The sequence below is a fragment of the Fringilla coelebs genome (assembly GCF_963513975.1).
Source record: "Fringilla coelebs genome assembly, chromosome: 7".
In the NCBI taxonomy this organism is placed as follows: Eukaryota; Metazoa; Chordata; class Aves; order Passeriformes; family Fringillidae; genus Fringilla; species Fringilla coelebs.
Genome location: NC_140035.1, coordinates 28,337,248 through 28,361,666, shown reverse-complemented (window position 1 = coordinate 28,361,666; position 24,419 = coordinate 28,337,248). Strand labels below are relative to the sequence as shown.

General features: G+C 42.5%; 1 protein-coding gene across 4 annotated transcripts; it reads right to left on the bottom strand.

Annotated features, from left to right (window-relative positions):
• Nucleotides 1–7,744: 7,744 nt before the first annotated feature.
• Nucleotides 7,745–24,247, bottom strand: GTF3C3 (general transcription factor IIIC subunit 3). 4 transcript variants are annotated; one of them, XM_084208878.1, is made up of 20 exons: nucleotides 24,101–24,247; nucleotides 22,966–23,068; nucleotides 21,696–21,910; nucleotides 21,189–21,312; nucleotides 20,494–20,685; nucleotides 20,067–20,232; nucleotides 19,368–19,515; nucleotides 18,257–18,329; nucleotides 17,213–17,299; nucleotides 16,089–16,192; nucleotides 15,322–15,493; nucleotides 14,690–14,892; nucleotides 14,020–14,121; nucleotides 12,982–13,117; nucleotides 12,083–12,320; nucleotides 11,525–11,715; nucleotides 10,772–10,896; nucleotides 9,378–9,530; nucleotides 8,348–8,474; nucleotides 7,745–8,257 (listed from the first exon to the last, which is right to left on the bottom strand). In XM_084208878.1, the coding sequence occupies exons 1-19, from the start codon at nucleotides 24,197–24,199 to the stop codon at nucleotides 8,352–8,354; spliced, it is 2,754 nt and encodes a 917-aa protein (XP_084065004.1). In that variant the 5' UTR covers nucleotides 24,200–24,247; the 3' UTR covers nucleotides 7,745–8,257; nucleotides 8,348–8,351. The 4 variants fall into 4 exon arrangements, with proteins under 4 accessions (XP_084065004.1, XP_084065003.1, XP_084065005.1 ...); XM_084208877.1 differs by having other exon boundaries at nucleotides 7,745–8,474; XM_084208879.1 differs by lacking the exon at nucleotides 22,966–23,068 and having other exon boundaries at nucleotides 7,745–8,474; nucleotides 24,101–24,238.
• Between the last annotated feature and the right edge of the window lie 172 nt (nucleotides 24,248–24,419).

Below are 24,419 nucleotides of genomic sequence, written 5' to 3'. Positions count from 1 at the left end.
CAAAGTAACTCTTATCAGACTATACACCAACTTCTGAAAGTAAAGTAACAAATGGGAACAAAAAGCTCAAATCAAGCAGTTCTCCTAATGCACACTAAATTAAGAATAGCATTTGATCTGTTTGTTTCAAAATTTATCAGGTGCTGTCAGAATTAGCCATCCTTCTGTCAAATAGTGTTACCCTACCCCAGCTCATGAAAGGATCTCTGAAATACAATTGCCATTTGACCCACATATCACTCTCTCTTTTACGTTCTCACCTCCTATACACACACTATTCTACTGCATAAACCAGGTACCCCCACGTGGTCATTATATTAAAATCTTCCCATTAATGACCAGCCTAAACGAGCACCAACTGTTGAGAAATTGTACAATAAAAACAATGTTATTTATCCATCCCTTCTTTAGGTGAGAAACTTAAGAGTTACTTAATTTATCATTTTAATCTCCTTTCTCCCAAGTGATTTTTATATTCCCTCACATCCTACATTTCTTCACAAGCCTCCTAGCAACATCCCCCAGGCAAAGGCTTTCTGGAGCAAATTCTCAAGTGGAGCAATGACATCCTTACATCAGCTGAGGATCTTTTTATTACATATACAGCACTCATCAAATGCACTGCTGCCCTGTCTGCAGAGTCACCCTCTGCTCAGAAAAGCTCCAACTCCTCCTCCAAAATGAACAGCCAGGCCAAAAGATCCTTAAATCAAAATAATTATATTCATCAGTAAAGTGCAAAAATTTCAGCATTAATGGAGAGCCGCCAGCTGCAGTTGCACAAGGTATAAAATGCACCGTCACCATATTTAGAGGTCCTAATAAATATCTTTCCTCTCTGCTGCCATCTACAGACAGAGTTCAAGTTTTTTTAGAAATCTACTTTTCCATTCCAGATAAACATTTAATAACAGCATCTCAACATGCCCTACAAAACAATCCACTCCAAACATATATGATATCAATAGTATTACCTCAACATAGTAGAAGCTTCAGGAAAAGCTGAGCCCAAGTGATGGGTCCTTGAATGGTACTTTGATGGTGTTCACACTGCATGCTGATCCTGAGGACAATCCTCAGCTGGGAATCAGTGGCTCATGGTCCCTGTCCAATGCATAGGAGGAGTTCAGTCACACAGGGATGTCCCTCAGAAGCCATATGGGCTGCCAAAAGCGAAAAGGAGATTCTAAATCTCTATGATAGACAGTTTAAACACCTTTACTTGAGTCCCCAGAACATCTAATGCTTAATGGTTGTAGCATGACTACTTGCTGCCTACTTCAGACAGAAGACCTCCCAGTTCCACAGCTGTATGTTCTAACCAGAAGGCTACAAAATCAGTTTTCCTCTCTGCATAAAACAGAAATTCAGTACCAAAAGGGGTACCATTTTGAAAGCCCCACACCTCAGATGCACAGCGGAGACAGTGTAAAGCAGTATGATTGCAGGTCTGTGTATCTGTACTAAATGACTGCAAGCCCTATGGTTACAAATCTAAAACTCTAGGCTTGCTAAGGGCCCCAGCTGAGCATAGAACGTGTTGGTTTGGAAGAGACATTAAACATCTTGTTCCAGTGCCCTGCCATGGGCAGGGACACTTCCCACTGGAGCAGGTTGCTCAGGGCCCCAACCAGCCTGGCCTTGAACACTCCCAGGGATGGGGCATCCACAGCTTCTCTGGGCAACCTCAGTGAAATTTTCTTAGTATTTATCTAAACTTACTGTGTTCCAGCTTCCATCCATTCACTCTTGCATATCATTTGATTTGCAATAAATAATCACGTGTGAAAATAACCCTTAGCCTGAAGGCCAGCACGCTCCTGTGGCGCAGCTCCCGGGGGAGGTGCGAGCCTCCACACGCCGCACACCGGAGTCAAACCCCCTCACTGCTCTGCTGTGAAACGATGCACTGCCAGCGCCATCTAAGCACCAGACAGAGGCGAGGCTCATTTTCACAGCCTTGCCCAGGGGCACCGGGGGCCAGCCCGGGTCTCCCCTCAGCAGCACCGGCTCGCCCCGGCCCCGCAGGGCCCCCTCATGAGGCGCCGCGGGCTGGGGGGGCCCGGCCCCCGGGAGGGGATGCAGCGGGCCGGGAATGAAAGAAAACATCGCCAGCCCCTCCATGGAGGGGATTGTCGCACTCTGCTCTGTGCTGGTGCGGCCTCACTTTGACTCCTGTGTCCGGTGTTGAGAGCCACAATATAAAAAAAGGCATTAACCTGTTAGAGAGCAACCACAGGAGCGGCATGAGGAAGGTGAGGAGCCCTGAGGGGAAGCCGTATGAGGAGCAGCTGAGGTGGCTTGGTCGGTTCAGCCCGGAGGAGGCTGAGGGGAGACCCCATTGCTGTTAAAACTTCCTTGTGGGGGGAAGAGGAGGGGCAGGCACTGATCTCTGCTCTGTGGTGACAGTGACAGGACCCGGAGGGATGGCTTGGAGGTGTGTCAGGGAGGGTTGGGCTGGATGTTAGAGAAAGGTTCCTCACCCAGAGTGTGGCTGGGCACTGGAACAGGCTCCCTGGGAAGCTGTTAAAGAACCAAACCTGATAGAGCTGAAGAACTCTGTGCTCTGGGGCACAGTGTGGTTCTTGGGGTGTCCTGTGCAGGGCTAAGAGTTGGACTCGATGGCCCTGTGGGCCCCCTCCAACTGAGAACTCACATGCTGTGATTATGTGAGGGGGAAGCCAGCAGGAGCTGTGCCTCAGCTGCAGCTGCTGCAGGTCCCTCAGGAGCCCACACAGAGTAGGTCAATCTTTCCTCCTTTTCAGCTTCAGTCATTTCAGAGAGTCACAGCTGGAAGGGACTTCTGGAGATCATCTAGTCCAATCCTCCCTCCACCCCTTCCCCAGTCAAGGCAGGGTCACCTGGAGTAAGTAACAGGAGATTTCCACTCAGAGATCCCAGAAACACCTGCTACCCACCCAGCCATCAGCCCTGTGCAGGCCAGGGGAGCAGGTGTAGGAGAAAACACACGGCCGAACTGTGAAACACTGGTGAACCACACATGTCAGAGAGTGTTGTTCTGACTACGGACAGAAAAGGAACTGAATCCAAAGAGTGCAGGTAGTAAAAGAGGGGGTTTATCACTTCCCTCTTCATTTGCACTTGGCACTTCATTCCCATTTTTTACTTGTTCCCATTCCATTATTTCTTGCTAGTCTCACTCACCTAGATTAGGATACTTTACTGGTTCCAGAAAAGTTGAGTAAAAAGTAATACTGTGCTACCAATGTTTTTACCATTTAGTTTTTACAGTGCTGGATGTGATAGCCACTTTCATGCACTGGAGATCTTAAGAAACACTTAGATGCTGATAGGGTCATAAAATCACACTGCTGAAACAAATTAGTTGAAACATCTTTTGAATGTGTGTCATTTGATAATCAAAGCTTCATCTCCACAGTGGTTACTCTGTACCATATTGATATATTTTTTCTGCTTGACACAGAACTCTTTTGTCATCTCCCTTAAGATAAAGAATGTGAATCAATAGAGCATACAGAACATTTAAAAATGTCACACTTTTTTTGTATTCTTTACTAAGTTATTTTAATTCTGTTCCTGTCTTCTTCTACTTATTTTTTGCTTCTCCATTCCCTGTTGTCAAAGGTTTCTTTCATCTCTCCATTTCTGTTGGCTGTGCTTCTAGGACAGTGGCCTTCTTGTGGTTATCTGGACAATTGTACTAATTTGAGCAGCTACTCCTAAAAATAAGCTGGTCTTGAAGACATTAAGACATTTTGATTTTTTTAATGTTTTATTGTTTCATATAACTGAAAATTTATACCTGAAAAATTTATATACTGAGAACTTTTTTTTTTGGTCGCTTTTTACTTTATTTTCCTACGAGGTGGTGACTTCTGCTCCTTTTCCCCTAGCGTGCCCAGCAGCAGGTACAATTGGTGCTGGCAGAACTGTCTGTCAGCAAGAATAAACGACCAGTGACAAAGTACAGGTACCTCCCAGCATCCTATTTTCACCTCAAAGGGGAAACTTTGCTTTTAAATGTAAGGTAAGGTTGTTTAATCTGAGCTCTTTGGTAAATCATCTAGAAGAAAGTGCTTATTTCTTTTCTCTACTTATTTATGTAGTGAAAAATGCATGGTAAGAGAGTTCTGTATCAAAATCCTCTGTGCTGCTCATACGGCCTTCAGGAGTCAAGATGCATCTCTAGGATTTGGGATAATTAATTTGCTTAATGTGTGAAAATAGCAGAATGGCTAAGAGCCACCAGGGGGCATTAAAACAAAATAGATGGGTATAAATTGGTTGAAAGATTGAAAACATATGAAACTGTATTTATAAAAATTACTGATTAATAAGGAGAGAGGCACGCTGGGGTGGTAATGAAAAACAAGCAGGAAGTAAAGCTTTAATTCATTGTTATCTATGTAATAGAATTTGGGACAGTGGTGAAAAGATTTCCAGCTTTCTTCAAACAGCACAGAATGTGTAGTGATTATAGGAGAGCAAGAAAGCTGCATTTATGCAACAGTCCTGATGGCAGTGACAGTAGGAGGTGACCAAGACATTGGACTTAGATTAATTAAATTAACTAAATTAATTGCTGGAATGAATCTTGGAATTATTTCTATGGAAGGATAAATTAGAAGTGATTCCTGCTCCTCCTGCTAGGAGACTCAGAGAAAAAACCAGTTGTTCTGGGTAAAGAGACATTGTCACTTCCTTTCTGTGTTCCACTTCAAACAATGCTGTTTTGTTTCTGCACTAAAAGCAAGCTGAGCTATTTTGTCACATCTCTTTTCTTTAAGACTGAGAGGCAAAAGCTGGATAACAAGATATTACTTGAGCATATGCACCAAGTAACCCTTTCAATCTCAGCCATAATCTTCTGGTGAAGAGTGAGGTGCACATGTGGCCTTTTCAACTAAGTAAAACTAAGTGACGTTTATCATACTTTAAAAAAAAAAAAAATTTCTATAAGTCAGTTCAATTTAGTGGGGTTTGTATAAAGAGCTTTTGTTCCCCCCAACCTATTGTTTTTACCAGGATCAAAATATCTCTCTCACCCAACCAAACAGAAGTGTTGTGGCCAAGTAAATTGCCCCCCTGTGCTGCTGTTATGTCACTGTATGTGACATCATGCAAAACCACCCACCCCACCCCCTGCCCCCAGAATCATTTGTCCTTACATCGTTGTACCACAATATCCAAATTATTATAGCTTGCATGGATTACTGTAGTAGTTCAGAGTGAAAACCTAAGGGATTAGATGTTTACAGAGTATGAACCAGCATGAAGTAAAATTTTTTAAAAAGTGATCAAGTGCCCCAGCCTCAGGTCTTAGATGCTGCTTTATCAGTCCAAGTACTGTTCTAAGATCAGAAAGAGATTCCAATAGCAAAAGAGTATTTCTATAGCACTTGTCAGGTAAAGTTAGTCTGGCCTCATTTTTTCAGGCGTCTGTGGCACTCAGCATCTGGTTTCCCCCTTTACTATGCCTCTGTATTTTATGCTGTGGTGGAAACCCATATTGATTTCACCACCCCTCTAAGAGAGGGGCAACTCTTTTTCACAGCGCATCAAGACAGTATCACAGAGCTCCTACTCCTGCGTACAGGAGAAAGATGAGAAGGGTGTGCTGTTCCTGCCCCTCACACGTGGGACACAGCACACCATCACTGTTCTCTGCACTTCTAATTACACCACCTTGCCTCGATCACAACTGGCCTAGAAGCAGCAACTCACCAGTGGTTCTCATCTAAGTCTGACAGCCTGCAAAGTCCTGAGAAACCTCGAGCCAAGAAGAGAGCAGCTCCAAAAAAGAGGTAGAAAAAGAAAAGAAATTCATTTCAAAGAGGGAAGCAAAGGAAAACTACCTGAATGGTATTTTGCAGTTATGAGACATGATTTCAGTTTTCTAGCCTTTCTTTTGTAGTTCCTCACACTCAGGGGTGGAGAGCAGACCTCTTCAAGTTTAGTTTGTTTCCTCCCCTTTTGCCAAAAGGCATACTGGAGGAGCAAGGAATATTAGAGGTACAGGAGAGCTTCAAGGGACGGTTCTGTACTTAGAAAAGGTGCTTTGTACTTCATGCTTGGTTGATGTTCATTAAGCAAACACTGATCTGAAAGCAAACAGCTGATCTATTTTCCTCTGCATTCAGCTCCATGTCAGTGGTTTATCTTCCCTTGTCCATGGCCTCTACAGACACCCTTCCGAAAGCCGTACTTACCTTCTTTAGGTAGGTTCCTCAGCCTTCTCCATAATTAGTTCTTGTACAGCCATGTAATTAACTTTTTAGAGATGTCAGTATTAAACTGCTAAAACTTCATCTCTTCTTCAGTAATGACCAAGATTTCCCAAAGAGTCATCAGCTTCATAAAACAGCACATCTTCTCCCAGGATGAAAAGTGAGGAGTCTCCCCTTCATACCTGCCTGGACACCCAGGGCAAGGACCAGACCTCCAGCTCACCCCTGGAGAGGCTCACGTGAGCTGTGCAGGAAATGAGCTCATCTGACTGGTGATTCCCAGCCCTGGGAGAGCATCACCTGCTGCCAGGAGACTCCCTGCTAGTGCCCAGGTGTGGAAGAGTCTGGCACTTCACTTGCTCTGACAGATAGGTGTGAACTGCTGTGGCCAGCTGCAGATAAAAGGTTCTCACAGGGCACCCATCTGTAGGGAACCTCGGAATTCTTGTTTAAACCCTAACAGCTGATTTGAATTAACTCTGACTGCTCATGTTGTCTTTTTGACTCAGGTTCTTTGCATTATGAGGCTGATAGTAAAATGACCATTTATAACAAACAATTATTCTTCATTTGTAATCACTGTAAACCGTATGCTGTTGATAGGCTACACGTTTGCTTTTATCCCTCTTTCACCAGCTTTAGACTAAGGCCTGGCAGGTGCTATCAAAACAAAGACTGGTTTGCAGAGGGTTCAGGTGAATTTCTGAAGACAGAGTCATGTGCCTGTGGCTGGATGCTGACGTGACTGAGGCAGGGAGGAACTGGCAGGACTGGCTGCTTATAATGGGAGATTATATCTGGGGCATGAGAGAACATAAGCTTTGGGCTATTTCAGGTGCACAGAAGGAATTAATTAGATGTGTGATGTTACACCACACATCACCTTACCTTCATAAGAATTAGTGGAATTTGTTCAACCTAACCTACTGTGGAACAACACACTGGAAAAAGAGTAGTTAGAGCAGGAGACTTATGTCATGATATGCTGAAGATGGTTACAGCATGGACAGTTTTCAAGACCAAAGATCAGCTCATCTTCATCACAGCCTACTCTTCTACCTGGTGTCAGTACAACCTGGCTTCAGGACAAGTGGTGTTGCACTCTGACCTGCTTCAGCAGAGCTGCTCACCCCCTCCTCTGACCCATAGCACTACTATTTCTGTGGGACCTACACATGTTATTTGTGATACTTCTTTTGTATAACAGAGAGAAAAGACTTGCATGCCTCTGGAGCCTACGGGTAGGCCAAGGACACTCTGGAATTGTCTCCTTCTGTTCCTCCAGAAATTTGGCCCTAAACTGTAATTTATGTGGTAGGACTGCAGACTAATGCAAGAGCCTCTCTCCCTTGAGGCAAATGGCTGTTCTGAGGAAAAAGGGGTGGCTCAGCAGACCAGCAAAGCTAAACACACCTGAGCCTCATTAAATTGTGATGCTTAAGATTAGGTGTGTGCCATATGGCTTTAGGTTTGTCCTATTCAGTAGGATATATGGTAGCTGAGAAAAGGTAAACATCATTAACCTCAGAATTTTTATTAACAAGTTCACAGAAAGAACAAAAGTTACATTGATTTCAGTAAAACAAAGATCAATCCCCTCAAATACAAAAACTGCTAGGAATATGAACTCCTAGAAAACTGAATATTTTACAGATCTTGAAATACTGAATTCCTCATCCTCTAGGATGGTTCACATTATTGTAATTTAATGCTGCACATTAAAATACATTAAAATACCCTTATCACCAGTGAGAATGGCTTCTTCAGCAACCTCAGTGGTAACTAGCTGAAATACTGCATACTGTACATTTTCCCCCACCAAAAGCCCTCAGCAAATCACACTGGGCCTTGGTATTCACTGTTTCATTCTACACACAAGACTGAATATATTTAGAGAGCAGTGCACCAAAGGAGAAGAGCTTTCAGCAGCCACTGGTGAGCACGACAGGGGTGTGCTCAGGATGGCCAGTTCCCACCCACACGTGATACAGTGCCAAGAGCAGAAGTCCACGAAGCCACAACACAGCACCAGCCACCTCTCTGACCCTCTGCAGAAAAAGTTGTAATTAAAACCAGCTTCCCTAGCACTGCATAATGCAAAGGTCAATACAAAGGGTATCAATTCCACCTGCACAAACCTCATCACACAACTGCATAGGTATACAGCATCTTCTGAGCCATTCTGGTATTCCCACTGCTCTGGTAAATGAGTGACAAGTTAAAGGCAGTATCTCTTCTCAAGTCTGTTTGATCTGTTTCTATTCCCTGTAAAAATAATGATTAAAAAAAGCTATCAATACACAAAAACAGTTTAAAAAAGAAACATGAGTAGCCATTACAGTGGAATCAAATGACATATTCATAGCCAATAAAGGCTTTCAGCTGCATGGAAACAGAACAGGTATTCCTTGTGCCCTCCCTTTTTAAGGAGTTTCCAAATCATGTTGTTAATCACCAAAGTTATAAAATTTCACACTCAAAACATTAGCTCTAAGTTAAATAGCCATCTTATAAACCAGCAAACCACCTTAATTTGTCTTTGTATGCTAAGTATTTGTTTCTCCAACCAGAACATGAATATTGCCTGCATCTTTCACAGACTGCTGCTCTCAATTCCCAGGGCTGACACCCTCAGCTCTTACTTTACCAACACTGCCCGTTTTCTAAACACCCTTGCAATGTTTCTACCTATCCATTCCACAGACCAGACTTGTAAATGTATGACACGTCCATTAGGATCCAATGCAGATCAATTAGAATTAAACTGTGGCTCAGATGCAATTAGGCATTCCCAATACTGGTCCATCTTGCTCCAGCATGCTGTTTTATAGCATGGGTGAGTATACAGAACTTCCAGTTATAATTCATTGCATGTAATATATAGAAAGGTCAGCTACTTAAACAGCAAAAGTTGTTTAGCAATCCTTTTTGCTGTTGCCTCAGCCTATGAGTAAATCCTTCAAAATTCATACATCTTTGAACTTAACACATGCTTAAATACATTATCAGGTGACAATCAGATTTGGGCTTCCAATGACAAGGAATTAAAGTAGAAATTGAAGGAGGCACAACTACAGAGATTTTATGTACCTATTTTAACTATGTCTAAGGAATTCTTCACATTTTCCTGACTTTATTCTCTGTCCATAACTTACAAAGTTACGGTACCTCTAAGGTGAGGGGAGGAAGTTCAAGTGCTCTTTGGTAATAGTGGATTGCCAGGTGCAGCAGTCCCAGCTGGTGCAGGCCACGGCCTAGGTTGTAGAAGGACTCCTGGCATGGTCCACGCAGGTCCAAGTAGCGGTGAAGGAAGGAGAATCCCTGTAAGAGAAATTGAGCACACAACTTTTTCTCCCCTCCTGTGTATTTTATTTTGTTACCATTTTGGAGTGTGATGATTCTGTTGTAAACAGAGAACCTTCTTTCTAGTAACCATGTTGGTAATCAGAGAAGGTACTTCCTTCAATATGAAAAATTAGTTCAGACACAAGCAGCTAATGATCATAATTTAGGTCGCCAGTAGGTCACTGTGGCTGAATTACTAATTAACTACCATAGCAGCAAGAAATGATGTAAAATCACTGAGTATAGTAAGCAGGAAATGAGAAGAGAGAGAGCAGGGAACTGTATTGCCAGGGGGTAATATAAATAGGACATTGTTCAAGAATGTACAAAAAGAGAACAGGGCAGCTCCTGTAAAAAAGGCAGGCCGGTTACAGAAAAACGTGGATAAAAGTATTAAAATTAGGTCAAAGTTTGTAAGTTCAAAACGTCTTGAAGTTGAACACTGTCATAACTGGTTTTGTGTTACAGCAGTTGGGGACCTGTAGCTTTTGTCAAGATCAATGCAAGCTACAGTTTTCCAGCAATTTCAGAAGTCACAAGAGCTCAGAATCCTCACCATGTTGTGCTGACTGAGCTCAGCAGCCACAGGAATTAAAAGGTATTTCAAGTTAATGAAAATACTTGGTGTAAAGTAGGAAATTACTTTCAAGATTCTGTTTGGGCCTACTCAGTCTGTGGTTTGTAACTGGATCTTGCTGATGAAAAGAAAAATGTGAAAATTTGAAGGTAGCTAAACTGGACCTCACAAGATCTTTACAAAGAGAGTGTGTAGAGGCACCTGAAAGGGCAAAAGGAAGATTGGGGGTGGGGGGGGAACCCCTTTGCAAGTCTGTACAATTTGCTTCAAGAATGCAGTTTATGAGACATAGCTATGAAGGGCACGTGGCATAGATTCCACTCTACAGCAATGCAGGCCAAAAAGAATTTGAAAGATAACTCAGATTACAACCACCAAGAAATTAGTAATACTTTCACAACAGCTGGCAGCTGTTAACACCAAGGTAACAAGCTACCTTTACCCGTAAGGAGAGGGGATTCAGATGGTGTAACTATCGTTCAAAAGCACATTCATCCCTGCTCGTGCTTTATCACTTGCCTCTTTAGAAATGCCATCTTAATTATGAAAAATTACTTAAACAGAGTGTGTTGTAGCTATAACCATCTGCAAGATACAAAGCCAGGAAACACTGTGGGTAACAAGAATCATGCTGCCTCACCTGTACTAGAAGAGCATGCCTTTTCAGCACGTATTTCTGAGAGGCCATGTGGATGAAAGTCAGGCCAATACAAAGACTGTACAAAGGCTCATCTGGGTTTGCACGGAAGGCTTGCACATACTGACCTAAAAGCAAATAAATGAATAAAGATGCTGGTTGTAAAAAACATTCCTTAAGAAGTTACAAGCAAGAAAGAAAATATTTGAATTAGAAGTGTGAACTAAGAAAATAAACTGTTTATTATACTGACATTAAAATACACAGGAAAAAACAGGAAAAAAAATTGTGTATTTTCAGCACCCACTGGATTCTGAAGGAAGAATGCAGACTGTGATGTAAAAAAGGAAGCAAAAAACGATCAGACACAGAAGGCAAACATGGTCCTTGCTGGGATTTAAATGTGACATTTGGAGGACTTGACTGAAAGCAGCAGGTTTACTTTGAAGGCCTGCTTAAAGCATGCAACCAGCTGTATTTGCTGTTTAAATTGGGCTGGTTCTGTCATTATTATCATCATTAGCCTCTAATTATCTTTGCAAGTTAGTTATATTTGCAATGTGTGCTAAACTTGAAACGTGCCAGCTTAATTTTTATTAGCAAAACCCTTCAGCAGTGCTCTGATTTGTGTACAGAATAATTAAAGCACCAGACTAGCATTGTGAGCCTATAATTTTCTGATGAAAAAAGAATCTTTCCCTTTATATAAACTTTCACTTGTTCTATTTGTTGCTATTAGAACATGAAAGATATTACCAAGAGCATGCTTGAAACTGCCTGACACGAAGGCATTGTGCCCATTGAGGACACACAGCACGTGATTGTCAGGATTTTTCAGCATCAGGCGGAGACAAAAGCGATGGTGACGGACATCCTGAGACTGCATAGTGACCTGATTGAAGATGTTCCACAGCTGGGGCTTATTGACATTTTCCATGACCATGATTCTACAGAATGAGACGTATGCAAGAAATTAGTAAATGCTATGTAGTATTTACTGTCTCTTCAATAAAATCTCAGCAGTTCAGGGAAGAAAACAAAGAACAGAAACTCAAAGAGAAGGTCAGTGACTGAGATAAAGATAAGAGTGGAAAACAGAACCAGTGGTTCTGGCCAAATCAACCAACCTACTGCATTGTGCATTTTTGGAATCTGAGGCTATTGGAAAGCTCCTTCAGTTTCAGTAGCCTTCCCTCATTTAGCCAAGGCTGGAAAGCATCAGCCTGCCTACTTCAGCAGTATCATCAGCAGTGTGACTACAGCCTCAGTGGAGGCAATTACAGCACAGACTGCTCTGCCTTATCAGTAGCCCACCTGATATAGTTGTAAGCTTTTCTGAAGTTCTTGTCCAGAATTGCAGCAGAGAGCCCAAAGTACTCCAGCTCCTTGCGCTTTTGTCTGTCCTCATAGAATGAGTAATATTCCAGTGAGGAATCCACAAGTAGCTCTGCCTCCTTGTACCGGGAGAGGTCACACAAGGCATATATAGCCTTCAGGAGGAGGTTCCACCAGTCATCTTTTGTCAGAACGCTTGTGAGGACAGCAAAAATTGCTAAAAATATTGGAGCCAGAAAGTTGACAAAAATTAGAACAAGAAAGATACATTTTTACAAAATAGATGCATATGTCAAACTGATATTTTCAAAGACATTGTATCACTAACAGCCAATAGGAAGTATTTACGTTTTCTCATTTAAAGGGCAGTTCATAAAACACCAGCAAAAAACACTCTCAAAGTGGGAACAAAGAGCAAGCAATGCACCCAGTTCAAGCTGCAAACATACTACATGTATGCAATGAAGCTCTTCTCCCTAATTTATGAAGCAGTGCTTAATAAATGGTTGAGCATGTGGCCTGGCTCAACCTGGGCCAGCTAAAAAAAAAAGTCACACAACTTTTACAATGTATTTGTATTACATTCTAGATTTGTGTGTATGATATTTCCCCTGAGGTGAATGTTGGCCCAAAAGATCTCTAGAGGCCCTTCTCAATCTGAATTATTCTCTAATCTTACTATTTTTCTCTGAATGGGGACTGTTCCCTTAAGATATTAAGATCTTCAGTTTTGCTGCCTTCTTTGCCCTAGAAATAAAGCAATGTTAACATGAACTGCATGGATTTAGCATGCAAAATAGGAGCACGTCCATAATTTTTCAGAACTATGGAGGTCACCTTTTTGCTATGTTTTTAATAAACAATCTGTGATTTGTTACCTTTTGCATCGCAATTTGCTGTCTCTTGGTCATCATTGTCAGAAATTTTATCCCTTGACACCTTAATAAGATAGAGGTGTCTCTCTCCAGATTTGGAACTAGATATCAAACACACCTGAGCTCTGCTCATTGCTACCTAGAAACAAATTTAAGGGCAGTGTTTCAGATTACAATGTAACATCCTATGACAAAGGCAGCTTTATGGCCAATCCATCTGGCTCACCTTGCATCCCAACACAGTCTGCAACACCACCATAGAGCAAGATCATCAGGGAGAACATTCCCAACAGGAATATCATCTCTGCATTGCCTTGTGCTCCAGTGCAAACTGGGCTAAGCAAAGTGATACACAAATTCTTCAAGCTACTTAAAAAGACTTCTGGGATTAGAACATCCCTGAGTTTATTGAAATCAAGGCTCTTTGCAGAGAAGCATAAGAAGAAAAATGCCTTTCTCTATAATTTTCAGAAGTTTGTGCATAGTCAGCTCTTCAACCAGTATAATACAATAGTCAAGGTGCTGAGCAGATGGATAAAATGGAGGTCTAAATATTCCTTTAACTCACTCCCTATTTATAAATAAACAAAAACTAATTAACGCAAAGCCGCCACCACTGTATTTACTGGCCAAACAAATTCTTATTTTGTCCTTTTATCACAAGAAAATAATAAAGAAAGAAATCAAAAAGAAAATTGTTGAAATAGAACAGTATCAGCCAGTATCAACACCACAAAAAAGCTGCGTGCTCAGTGTTAAAAAGGCAAGAAGCAGCTTTAGAATTCAGTGGGTTGTAACCACACTGAGAACAGGGAGTTGAAGTCACTGTATCAATAATTATACACACAGTCCTCTGTTCTGAACACTACAGGCACGAACACCAGTATTGCAGGCTACCTGCAAGATTACTACCTAACAAAATTATGAAACCACTCACATAAAAAAGCCCACTAGCTTTCCTCCTGAGTTCATTTGTAGTTTGTCTTGACCCAAGTCACAGCTGCCCAATTTCATACAGTGCAGCTGGAGAGACTGGCTTACCTTCAGCAGCATTGCCAGCATTGTAAGCAAGGTGTCAACGTAACCATACATTTTGCCTTGGGAATACAACAGCGTGGAGCGATGCAGGAGTAGCTTTAATTCCTGGACAACAGTGAACACTATTATTCAACCTCTTGCATGGAGAGAGTTTATAAAACAAACCATTTTGACTTGGTACAGTACTAAAAGGATTGTAAAAGCTGTAAGAACCTGCAGCAGCACATAAGCTCTCCCTAAACTGCCCTCAGGAGTTACTGCTCCAAATTCTCCCATTTCAGAGACATCTGGCATGACTCTTACCTATGGTGAGGGTGCTTCTAGAGAGGGGATTCAGAACCTCTACTTACAATCAACAGAGACCAAACCACGTAGCCCACATGTAGCAACTGCTTATCAACTTCATGTAGAGTCATTACTGGCTCTCAGTGGCCAAAAGCTTGTGCATTGCACAGAAGTTCTCAGGTGGAACTGGGGAAATGCTCAGAGAATGGTCAGGGACAAAGTCAGGAGGATATGTCCCTGATGCTGTAATGGAACAGTCACTGTGCTCTGCACGCTCCCCATGGGGAGAGATAAGTCTGAATCCCTGGTCCTATGCAGACATCCTGGACTAGTACACAGGTTGGCAGAATAATGCATCCTAAATGGAAGCACAGAACACTCTACCCACCTGCTGTGCAGCATTAGCATCCTGAGCCAGAGTATCTGGGTCATACATTGGCTCCAGGGCCTCCAGAGCTTTCTCAGGCCGGCCCAGCTGCTGCTGAAGTGTTGAAAGTGAGATTCTTGCATCGAGATGCAATGGGGCAAGATCAACAACTTTGGCATAGCTCTCTGCAGCACGCTCCATGTGTCCCAAAGCCTTCAAGCACTCTAGAAATACCATAAGCAACACAAGACACTTAAGTGGCAGAAAAAGAAGATTTCAAAGTTTGCAAATAAATTAACATACTATCTTAGTAAAATCACCCCAAACATGTATTTTTAAGTGATAATATTCAGATATATGCACTGATGCCTCACTTCAAACATCAGCAGCTGACACAGGATAAAATGTAGAATAGATGCTGTTTCACTTACATGAACATAAAGTACTTTTAGCTGATGTAAATTTCAGTGTACATGAAGAAGAAAAAAAATGCTTGACAGAGTTGTCATGATAAGCTTCATTCTGCAAATACCAATTCTCATTCAACCAGTCAATCTAAAATTCCTGTGATCTTGGATAAAGGTGCTGGAAATGCTCAGCACTGTATTATCACCTCTCAGTCCCCCATGCTCAGCAGTCCTGCCTCCTCTCACCTGCGTGCCGAAGCCACACAACAGCCAGGTTGTACCGTTCTGAACAGACAAGGGAACTCAGGAGAGGCAGGGCTGAGTTGTATTCTCCAACATCCAGAAAAGCCTCTGCGACATCCAAATACAAGTCACCCATTTCTTCTGGATTTTGTTCCACCAGAGTAGTCAAAAGAGGCTTTAAGAAAAAACACACAAACACTAAAGCACAAATAATCAATTTCTTTAAGGCATGCTTATTGGAAGCATGCATTTTTATCCTATGATTTTTATTCATTTGCATTCTGAACTATACTTCCTTGAATTAAATGTTAGTTTAGAAGTGAAAAATAAAAGATCTGAAATTCAGCATTCCTTAAGAAGCCCCATTTTTCTATTCCAGATGTTTCACACATCCAGTGGGTTAAAGTGTCCATCAGTGAGGAGTCTCCTTTTTGAAAGAACAGTCTTCAGATTTAGTATGGTTTTAAAACAAAGTGAAAACATGCCCCTCAATGTTCACAGCTTTGCAACATGGTCCTGGGCCTGTCACAGCATACAGACTGTGACTTACTCTGCTTTAGTAATGTAACTTACACTGGCATAATTTCTAAGGGCAAAGATATTTTTTCTGCTATTACAGGCCTATGAGGTTTCTCTCCTGGAGTGGGAGAGAAGCAAAAAGAATCCCCACAGCTCCTTCAACCACCTCAGTCTATGAAAACAGGAACAATTACTTGCTTTTGTGATTTCTTAGAACATTCCCCCCACCTTGTGAGTTGGTTTCCACTTACACTGAGTGGCTCCAGGATGTTCAAGTGAATCAAGCACACCATCAGCTTGACCGTGATGTCTATGGGAACACCCTCAGGTATGCAGCAGCTGACCTTCTCCACAGCTAGGACAAGATAAAGAATTTCCTTCTCAACTCAGAGGCTTTAAGAAGCACTTCTCAAGCACCACATCCCCTCCAGGCCATGCTCAGGAACTGAGAAAATATTCTTATCAGCTGTAGCAAGTGTTTGTCTGCCCTTGTTCTCCTCCTCCTTTATCTTTTCCAAGAGTTGGAGCAACGTCTTCCTACTGTCTCTGAGACGAATAATTCCATGGGAAGTACCCAGTGCTGTCAGTCTGCATCGACTCCAACAGCAGGATTCCACAGCATATGCTTAGATCCTTTGCCTACTTAAGGATCCTGCCTACTTTATTGCTCAATAAAGCTTTCCTTTAACAACTGATGCACCTGTACCCTCTCCTCCTTTATTTTTTTAAGGAAATGCCCTGTATGAAGGTGGTTCTCCTTCCTGCTAAGTGAAGTTCTGTGTAGCAGGCACTGCCTGAACACATTGTTAAACAGAGTTAATACAGAACTTCACACAACAGGTAAGGCTGAATGCAACCTGATCAGAATGCAGAATGCAAACATGAGGCACAGCAGCTACCCATGACAATACCAGCAAATTCCATTACCATAGGTCCTTCACATACAGTCATGACATCTCCTTAACTCCTGGTTAAGTTCTCCTCCACTTCAGTGCTTGCACCAGACATTTAGTGCTAAAACCTGAGAAAACTGGGATTTCCAACCCAAGGTTTTCCTTTTACCTTCTACATCCACATCCCTTTACTGCAAATCACAACATACAGACTAATTCATCATTCTTTGAACACTGCAATACCCAGCACAAGGGTGACTATTTCCCTATTGATATATTTTTACAAAATGACAACTCTCTGGATTAAAGAGAAGTTCTGAGAAAGGGAAAGAAGAAAAGTACAGAAGAATCCTTTTCTAGATGAAGCCCTGTTTCTGTGCTGTTAGAAATCTCCAGCTGTTTTATGATTGCAAGCTGGTTCCTAACCATATGATCAGTTCACAGACTTGTCTGAAATTAAAAAAAAAAAAAAAATTACTTACCTGGAGCACTGGATTCAGCAACTGGATGACTCTGGTTGTCAGTCACTGCCTCCTGCCCTTCCTGAGTTTCTACTGCTGCACCTGTATCTTTTTTAAAAGATTATCAGATTAACCAGTAGTTACTTGCCTTTGAATCCATAACTGATTGGCAGCTTACTCTGAAAAGCAAACTGGGTTTCTCTTGTTTTGGTTTGGGGCTTTTTTGTGTTATACTGTTTGTTTTTTAAGGACATCAGTACAGGAAGCAGATATAAAAGTTACAGAAGTTACGAAGCAACAGAGACTGGAGAACCCAGCTCTATTTTAGAAGCCCTCTCTCATCCAATGGACACAGGAGGTAACTTGGAAACATTGTGTTCTAATTCCTATACTCATTATAGTTTTGTTTCTTATAAATGACCTTCTGAGTGTCTCCATCATTACAGCTGTTATTGGGCTTGCTCAGATTGCTGAGACAACCACTTTAATCACAAAACAGACTGTCTCCTTATGGAGTCAGTGTGCTGTGTCCATTCTACAGCCTAAATAAGCATTTTCAGATGAAATGACTTTGATAAAGCAGGTTTCTCAAAGACAACCCACTTCATTAAATTATGAGCTAGTATGCCTAGATTTCAGTTAGGTGGTTAATAACAGATGGAGGATGTATAAAGAACATTACTCTCAGGTCAAAGGTTGATATTCTTGAGCACAGTTGCCACTAAGCTTATCTTTTTATATATTTTTTTTAGTAGTTATGTAGTTGGTAGAAATAGCTGGTCTGATGTAAACACTCAGAGGAATGTTTAGAGCTTTAAAAGCCCTCCAGTTGCCTGGAGAGCAGTCCTTGTCTTCAGTGAATCAGCAGGGCTATGGGGACACCAGAGTAACTTCTTACAGCAGGCTGAGGTCACACCATGTAACTCACTAAGAGCACACACAGATTTCAATAGAGAAAAGCCTGTCAACAGTGCAGCAAACTGTACCCAGGAGTTGAAAAGGTAAAGGAAAGATGTCATATCACATGAACAGCAGGGACACAGTAACCACTTGACAGCTACTTACCCTTTTTCTCCTCAGTTGCACTGCTTTCTGGTGCTTTTTTTTCAAGTACAATTCCCGTAAAATCTGTAATAACCTGAAACAGAAAAGTAACTTGGATAATTTCAAAGTTTTAAAGTATAAATGGAGCAACCAGACTATGTGACAGTTTCAGACATCACAAAAGTCATCAGAGTTAAAGCTGCATTCATCTTTTTGAAGTAGAACCTTCAAAAAGAATCAGGGAAATGGCTCTGTGACTATACTTCTACTGTATTAATAAATCCAGAAGCTAAATGCTGTGTACATAAAATTGACTGACTGACATTTAAGGAGGGAAGAGTACCAAAAAGGGGCAGAGGAATTTTGCAGGCTCATGATACTGTGCTCTGACAAAGAGCTGAATAAAATCTAAAGAAAGGAGAAATAAAACCCTAAGTAATTTAATATCAACAAATAAGAATGTTCACAAGGAGAAGTCCCAATTTACAGGGTCTTTTCAATCGATCTTGGAAAGTATGACAATGGCCAAATACCAACATCTTCTCTCTCAAAGCCAGACCAAATCAAGTTGGAACTATGCCTCAAAAGAGAGAGTTAACAAATTTGGACCAGATAAGCAACATTCTCTAATTCCCGATGCCTTAGAGCTAAGATGGATTGTCTTTCTGGAATGTATGCTTAGTGCTTAATGCATAAATTATTAGTTGCAACGCAGGTCTGCCAGAAAGTCACAACAATCTGCATTTGAACCATCGGAGCATTCAGTGTCATGATTTTAACCTTCCACACAGAGAATGACCTCTGCTGGTATTACTCACAAAACCAGCCTGAAGGTCTTCCCTGGCTACTAAGATTATGGTCACTATAGAGAAGGAGAGGAAGGATTCCAGAATTTTAAACTTTGAACAATGTACAAATCTATCAGCCCTCAATTAATTCAATCCAACCATTAATTTAAATGCTAATTACTACAGAACTAACAGCAAGCAGTCTGTTTCTGATGAGCTCTATTTTTACAGAAGCAGGACTCCATTTTAGCACTGCAGGAACATAAATTATGAACATAAACCATCCATTCTGGCAGGCAAAGAGGTGCTGAAAAGGCCACCTAAATGCACTGAGCCGTCCGTACCGCCAGAGCTTTGTCATACTGTTTGGAGGAGATGTACAGTTCAGCTGCAATGTTAACATCCTCCATGGACACGAGGCTCTGGTGCTTGCTAAAGGCCTCTTCCACTATCTCAATAGCAGAGGTCACGTCATTGGCTTCGTAGTAACTCCTATAAAACACAGACATGAGCTATCAGGTAATTCACATAACTGACAATGCATACTTTGAACCAAAGTGAAAGGATTTTCATATTTCTCTGATTTTTGCTTATTAGCGAAGATTTTCATTAGCAAAGATTTTCATTAGCAAGTGGATGTTATAAAAGATAGTGAGAAAGGGGGTGGTTTTCCTTTCCACACAGCTGTAGAAAACTTTTACGTATTTCAAATCATTAACAATTTTTTTCTCCCCTGTTTGTTAGGACATTACTGGAGTGTTCATCACAGTCTCCCCCAATGAAGTCGGACATCAATCACGTCCCACATTAACCTGCTTTAAGAAACCTTCCCTAACAACACTGTTGTAATATACATCCTTGTATATTTTGGTACATTTCCCAAACAGGAAGATCAAAAGAGCTTAAACTGTTTGGTAAGAGGCAGTAACAGCTTTCCACAAGGAAGCAGTTCACAGGTAAAAAACGACTGTGTGAGAGCTACACACTTGAACCACAAGGCTCCCGTGGCAAAGCAAATGCCAGTGTTGGCAAGCCCAGCTCACTTGGCCATGTCTCGGGCCAGCTGCATGAAGCGCTCCCCGTCGGAGGGAGCCAGGAGGTTCAGGATGCGCCGGTAGCCGTCCATGGCCATCTTCTGCTCCCCCAGCTGCTCGTACAGGCTGGACCTCTCCCACAGGTAGCGCACATTGCTTGGGTCGTACTTCAGAGCTACAGGGAGAAGCAGCAGCACGGCAGGAGTTTAGGAAATGCAACAGTGGATTTCACATTCATTTCCTTGATTCATGCTAGTGGACATGCACAGGGTTTTTGCAAGGACATCCTATATTACAGATTCATTTATCATTCATCTTTCATCATTATCATACATCATTCATTCATCTTTTATCAAAGTCCAGACAGAGGTATCAGAATCTTAGCACCCTGAAGCAAACTATACTAGAAAGGAGAAGATAATGTTTGCTACACTACCTTTTGTGTAGCAGAAAACAGCCTGCTTAATATTATCCTGCTCCAGTGACATTTCTGCCAGTCTAACCCACTCCTCGGTATTGCTAGGATTTAAGTGAGCTGCAATCAGTCCAAACTGTAATGATTTCTCCATATCACCCTGGTCTTCATAGATCATGGCAAGAGTGGAAAATGGCTCGTGAGCAAGAGGAGCTGTGAAAAGACAAAAAAAGAATGACTAAGATTTATTGTTTAAAATCCACACTCAAAACAAATAACTTACCTTTCTCAAAGAACAGGTATCAGAATTATATGAAACATGTGCTGTTCAAATTCAGGAAAAACTTGCAGACAAGTTTCTGATTCCTGTCTGCAAATTATTAAACAGGCTGACTGAATCTAACAACAACCATTTATAATATTATTCTATACTGCAAGGCATGCTGATGCTTATACATCGTGTCTACAAAGACAGTAAAAGCAAACTGTGGAAAGCTAGGCCAAGGCCTGGGCCTCTGCAGAATTTGCATGGTAGTTTCTTTTTATAAGCAAATAAATAAAAGAAGGGCACCACATATTCTTAATTCTACTCCTTATACCGTGACTTTGCTTGTACTGTTTATTTTCATCTTCAGTGAAGCCACACTGAATCCTGCTCCTGCACATGGAAACCTCACCCCACCCTTAAAGCCCAAAGGTTGCCCATACTCCCATACCTTGTCGAATGATCTCCATGCACATCAGAATGGCCTCCTCACGCTCTCCTCGAGCAAATCTGATGTTGGCCTCTCCCATCAGACCCCTCAAGGCACGGGGAAGTTTGCTGCGAGGTCTTTTCTCCTAAATGGAAAAGGGATGCTGTTTCTGCCCAAGGCTGAGTTGTGCCCAAATTCAGGAGACACCCTGCTGTGCTTAACACCACCTAACCCCAAGTTATTTAAGTACTAGCAATAATAAATGACTGACCAAAAGACTTGCCAATGTTCATAGTTTTCTGATACTGGGAAAACTGATTTCATTATTTCTGAAACCTTTCAAACAGTAAACTACAGTGCTTTTATAATAAACAAAGACAGCATAACAAACACCAGCAAAAGCAGGACTATGCTACATGGAACAATTTTCAGGCAAATTTCTCAATAAGCAGCTAAAAGTCACACAAAGTGCCTTCATGCACTATGGTCAGGGGACACATGGAAGTTAATGAAAGTTTAAATACTTGCTTTCATCATTTTCTTGGTCTCTCGATTAAGAACCATCTCCAAAACAAAAACATCTCCAGCTGTAGGCTGCTCTGTAGTTTCTTCTTCCTCCTCTCCTTCTTCTTCTTCTCCTTCTTCTTCCTCCTCCTCCTCTTCATCCTCCTCCTCTTCATTTTCCCCAAGCATGGATGCAAAGACCCGATGGACAGATTTACTGACCCCATCTGCTGTTTCTCCTGGTTGAGAAAGAAGTAAAACAGGTTTTTGATATAATGAAGGGAACATGCTGCTTCCCTGGACAAGTGCAGAGAAAACAGCAGCCCACTTGAAGCAGCTATTCTGTAAGAGTGCTGCCTGAAGAAATGCAGAAAAACTATTAACAGCCTCTTTGGTTTTAAAGCTCTGCATTATTCATCACCAATGCTTGGCATGGCCCAGCCCGTAACATCTTTTGGTATCTGAAATGAAAGCAGAAAGGAACACACAGCACACAGAATGGAGCCACAGTTTAATCAACATTTTTCTCAGTCCAGAAGAAGATTAAGCAATTTTCAAGCATTAGGCTGGCTGGCTGCAATCAGCTTTTCAGCTGAAGAGGCTGTAAGTGAGCAGGAAATTCTACTACACAACAATCCGGCAACCAGTTTTTCAAAGCCATTGAAAACAAGATGTTGTAACCATTCCATCCATGACAACAAGTACCTTTTAACAGGTCTAAATACAAAATCCAGATAATTTGCATTTCTCTGGAAAAAGAACAGAATTCTTTAAAATAAGTAAGAAAACTATGCTAAGTAATTTGAATAAACATGCTTAAGGCACATGTTTTTAAAAAAATTCCCATTTTTTATTTACAGCTTCTCATTATGAAGTGAACTCAAGGTTATAACTGACCACAGCTCTATATACAAAACTCCAAATATGTAGGGTTCAAAGGTTTGAGCTGGGAAATTGGACACCGGAATATTTGATTAAAAAATAACCACAGTATCAAGTTTGGACAGAAAAACAAATCTATCATGTATTGCCTATACAGGAGAGGAACTTGGGGACCACAACTGGTTATGTTTGGTTATTTGTATTCTGACTTGGATATTAAGCATCAAAACACAATACTTTTCTTCCCCTGCCCCCATCTGAAAAAACCATAATTATTAATGTCCCTTTTATTTCAGTCCCTTCAGAGACCAGAAGGGGAAAAATGCAGCCAGGTTTTTCTGAAGTCAGTTATGGAAGAGCAAATACTTCCAGTGCCTTTTTAAACAGGAATGATTATGTTAGAAACACCAACCATCAGTTTCATCCTGACTTTGGGATTTCCCAGAGGCTTTTCTGGATGAAGATGGAGCCTCTACATCTTCCTCATTTTCCTCAGCAGACGCATTTTCGCCATCCTACACACACCAAATATACAAATTATTACCTCTAGAGAATTACCCCTTTTTTATTTCCCCACATATTTACAGTTACCATTTGGCTTTCCAGCCTTTGCACTGCCAGTGAAACAGGTGGGATAAGCACTGTGTAAGTGTGTTTAAGTGTATAAAACCCAGAATTCCTTGCTTTCAGGACATTTATATTTTTATCAGTGTGGGGAGACTCAAGATGGTGACTGTTCACACTTCATTTGACTGAAGAGACCAGTCCATTGATTATTGGGCATTACAGTGAGGTGGGATGACATGGTACTAGAAAAAAAAGTTCTGTTTGACAAATCCTTCCAGAAGCCTGTCAATATAAAAGCAGCACTCATTAATCCGGTAAGAATGCTGCCCCAAGCCAACACTTATCCTTCCACGACAGCTGAGTTCTGCTCAATCTGCTCTCTGAAGAGCAAGAAATGCAGAAATTCAGTAGCACGTTGACACAAATATAGCAAAGGTAAAAAGAACTGCAACACTCCGACAAATCATACGTGTTTTCTTTTAATCACACCGGCTACATAGCGTCGGACACAATGTGTTTCCCTATATTTACTGCTGCCAAGTCAAACGAGGAGCCGCACTGTCTTTCTCCCTCAGATGCAGGTGGGGGAGCTGGAGCAGCATAATCCGGATGAGTTCATACCCGACCCAGCTCCTTGCCCCGATCCAAAGCACCAATTTCCCGCGGGGCGGGCGGTGCTACCGGACCGGTGCCTCCGCCCAGAGCGCCCCGCCCGAGCTGCCGCCCCCCGCCGCGGCCTTCTGCTGAGCCGGACACCGACACTCGCAACTCCGGAGCCGGAGGAGCGGGGAGCGTGAGCCCCTCCACACACCGAGCACGGGCTCTGCCCTGCCAGGTGCTGACACCGACACTCGCACCTCCGGAGCCGCAGGAGCGGGGAGCGTGAGCCCTCCACACGCCGAGCACGGGCCCTGCCCTGCCAGGTGCTGCCATGGGGGTGGCGGCCCGGGCCGTGGGGCGGCCAGGCGGGGCAGACTCACCTTCTCGCGGCTCTTACGCTCCTCGCGGCGCTGCTCGAACTCCTCGAAGGAGATCTTCCCCTCCAGGTACTCGATCAGCTCCGGGCTGAAGCCCGACATGGCTTCGCCACTGCCCGGGGGAGCCCTGTGAGGGAAGCACCGCGTCCGTCCCGCTATGGCGCCCGCCGCAGCCGCGCCCGCCCGCGCGAGTTCCGGGCGGCGGCGCCGCGCTGAGGGGCCTGAGGGCAGGGCGGGAGCTGAGGGCAGGGCGGGAGCGGAGGGCGGGCACCGAGCGCAGGGCCCGGGGCACGGCGGCTCTGCTGCCTCGGGCCCTCACCAC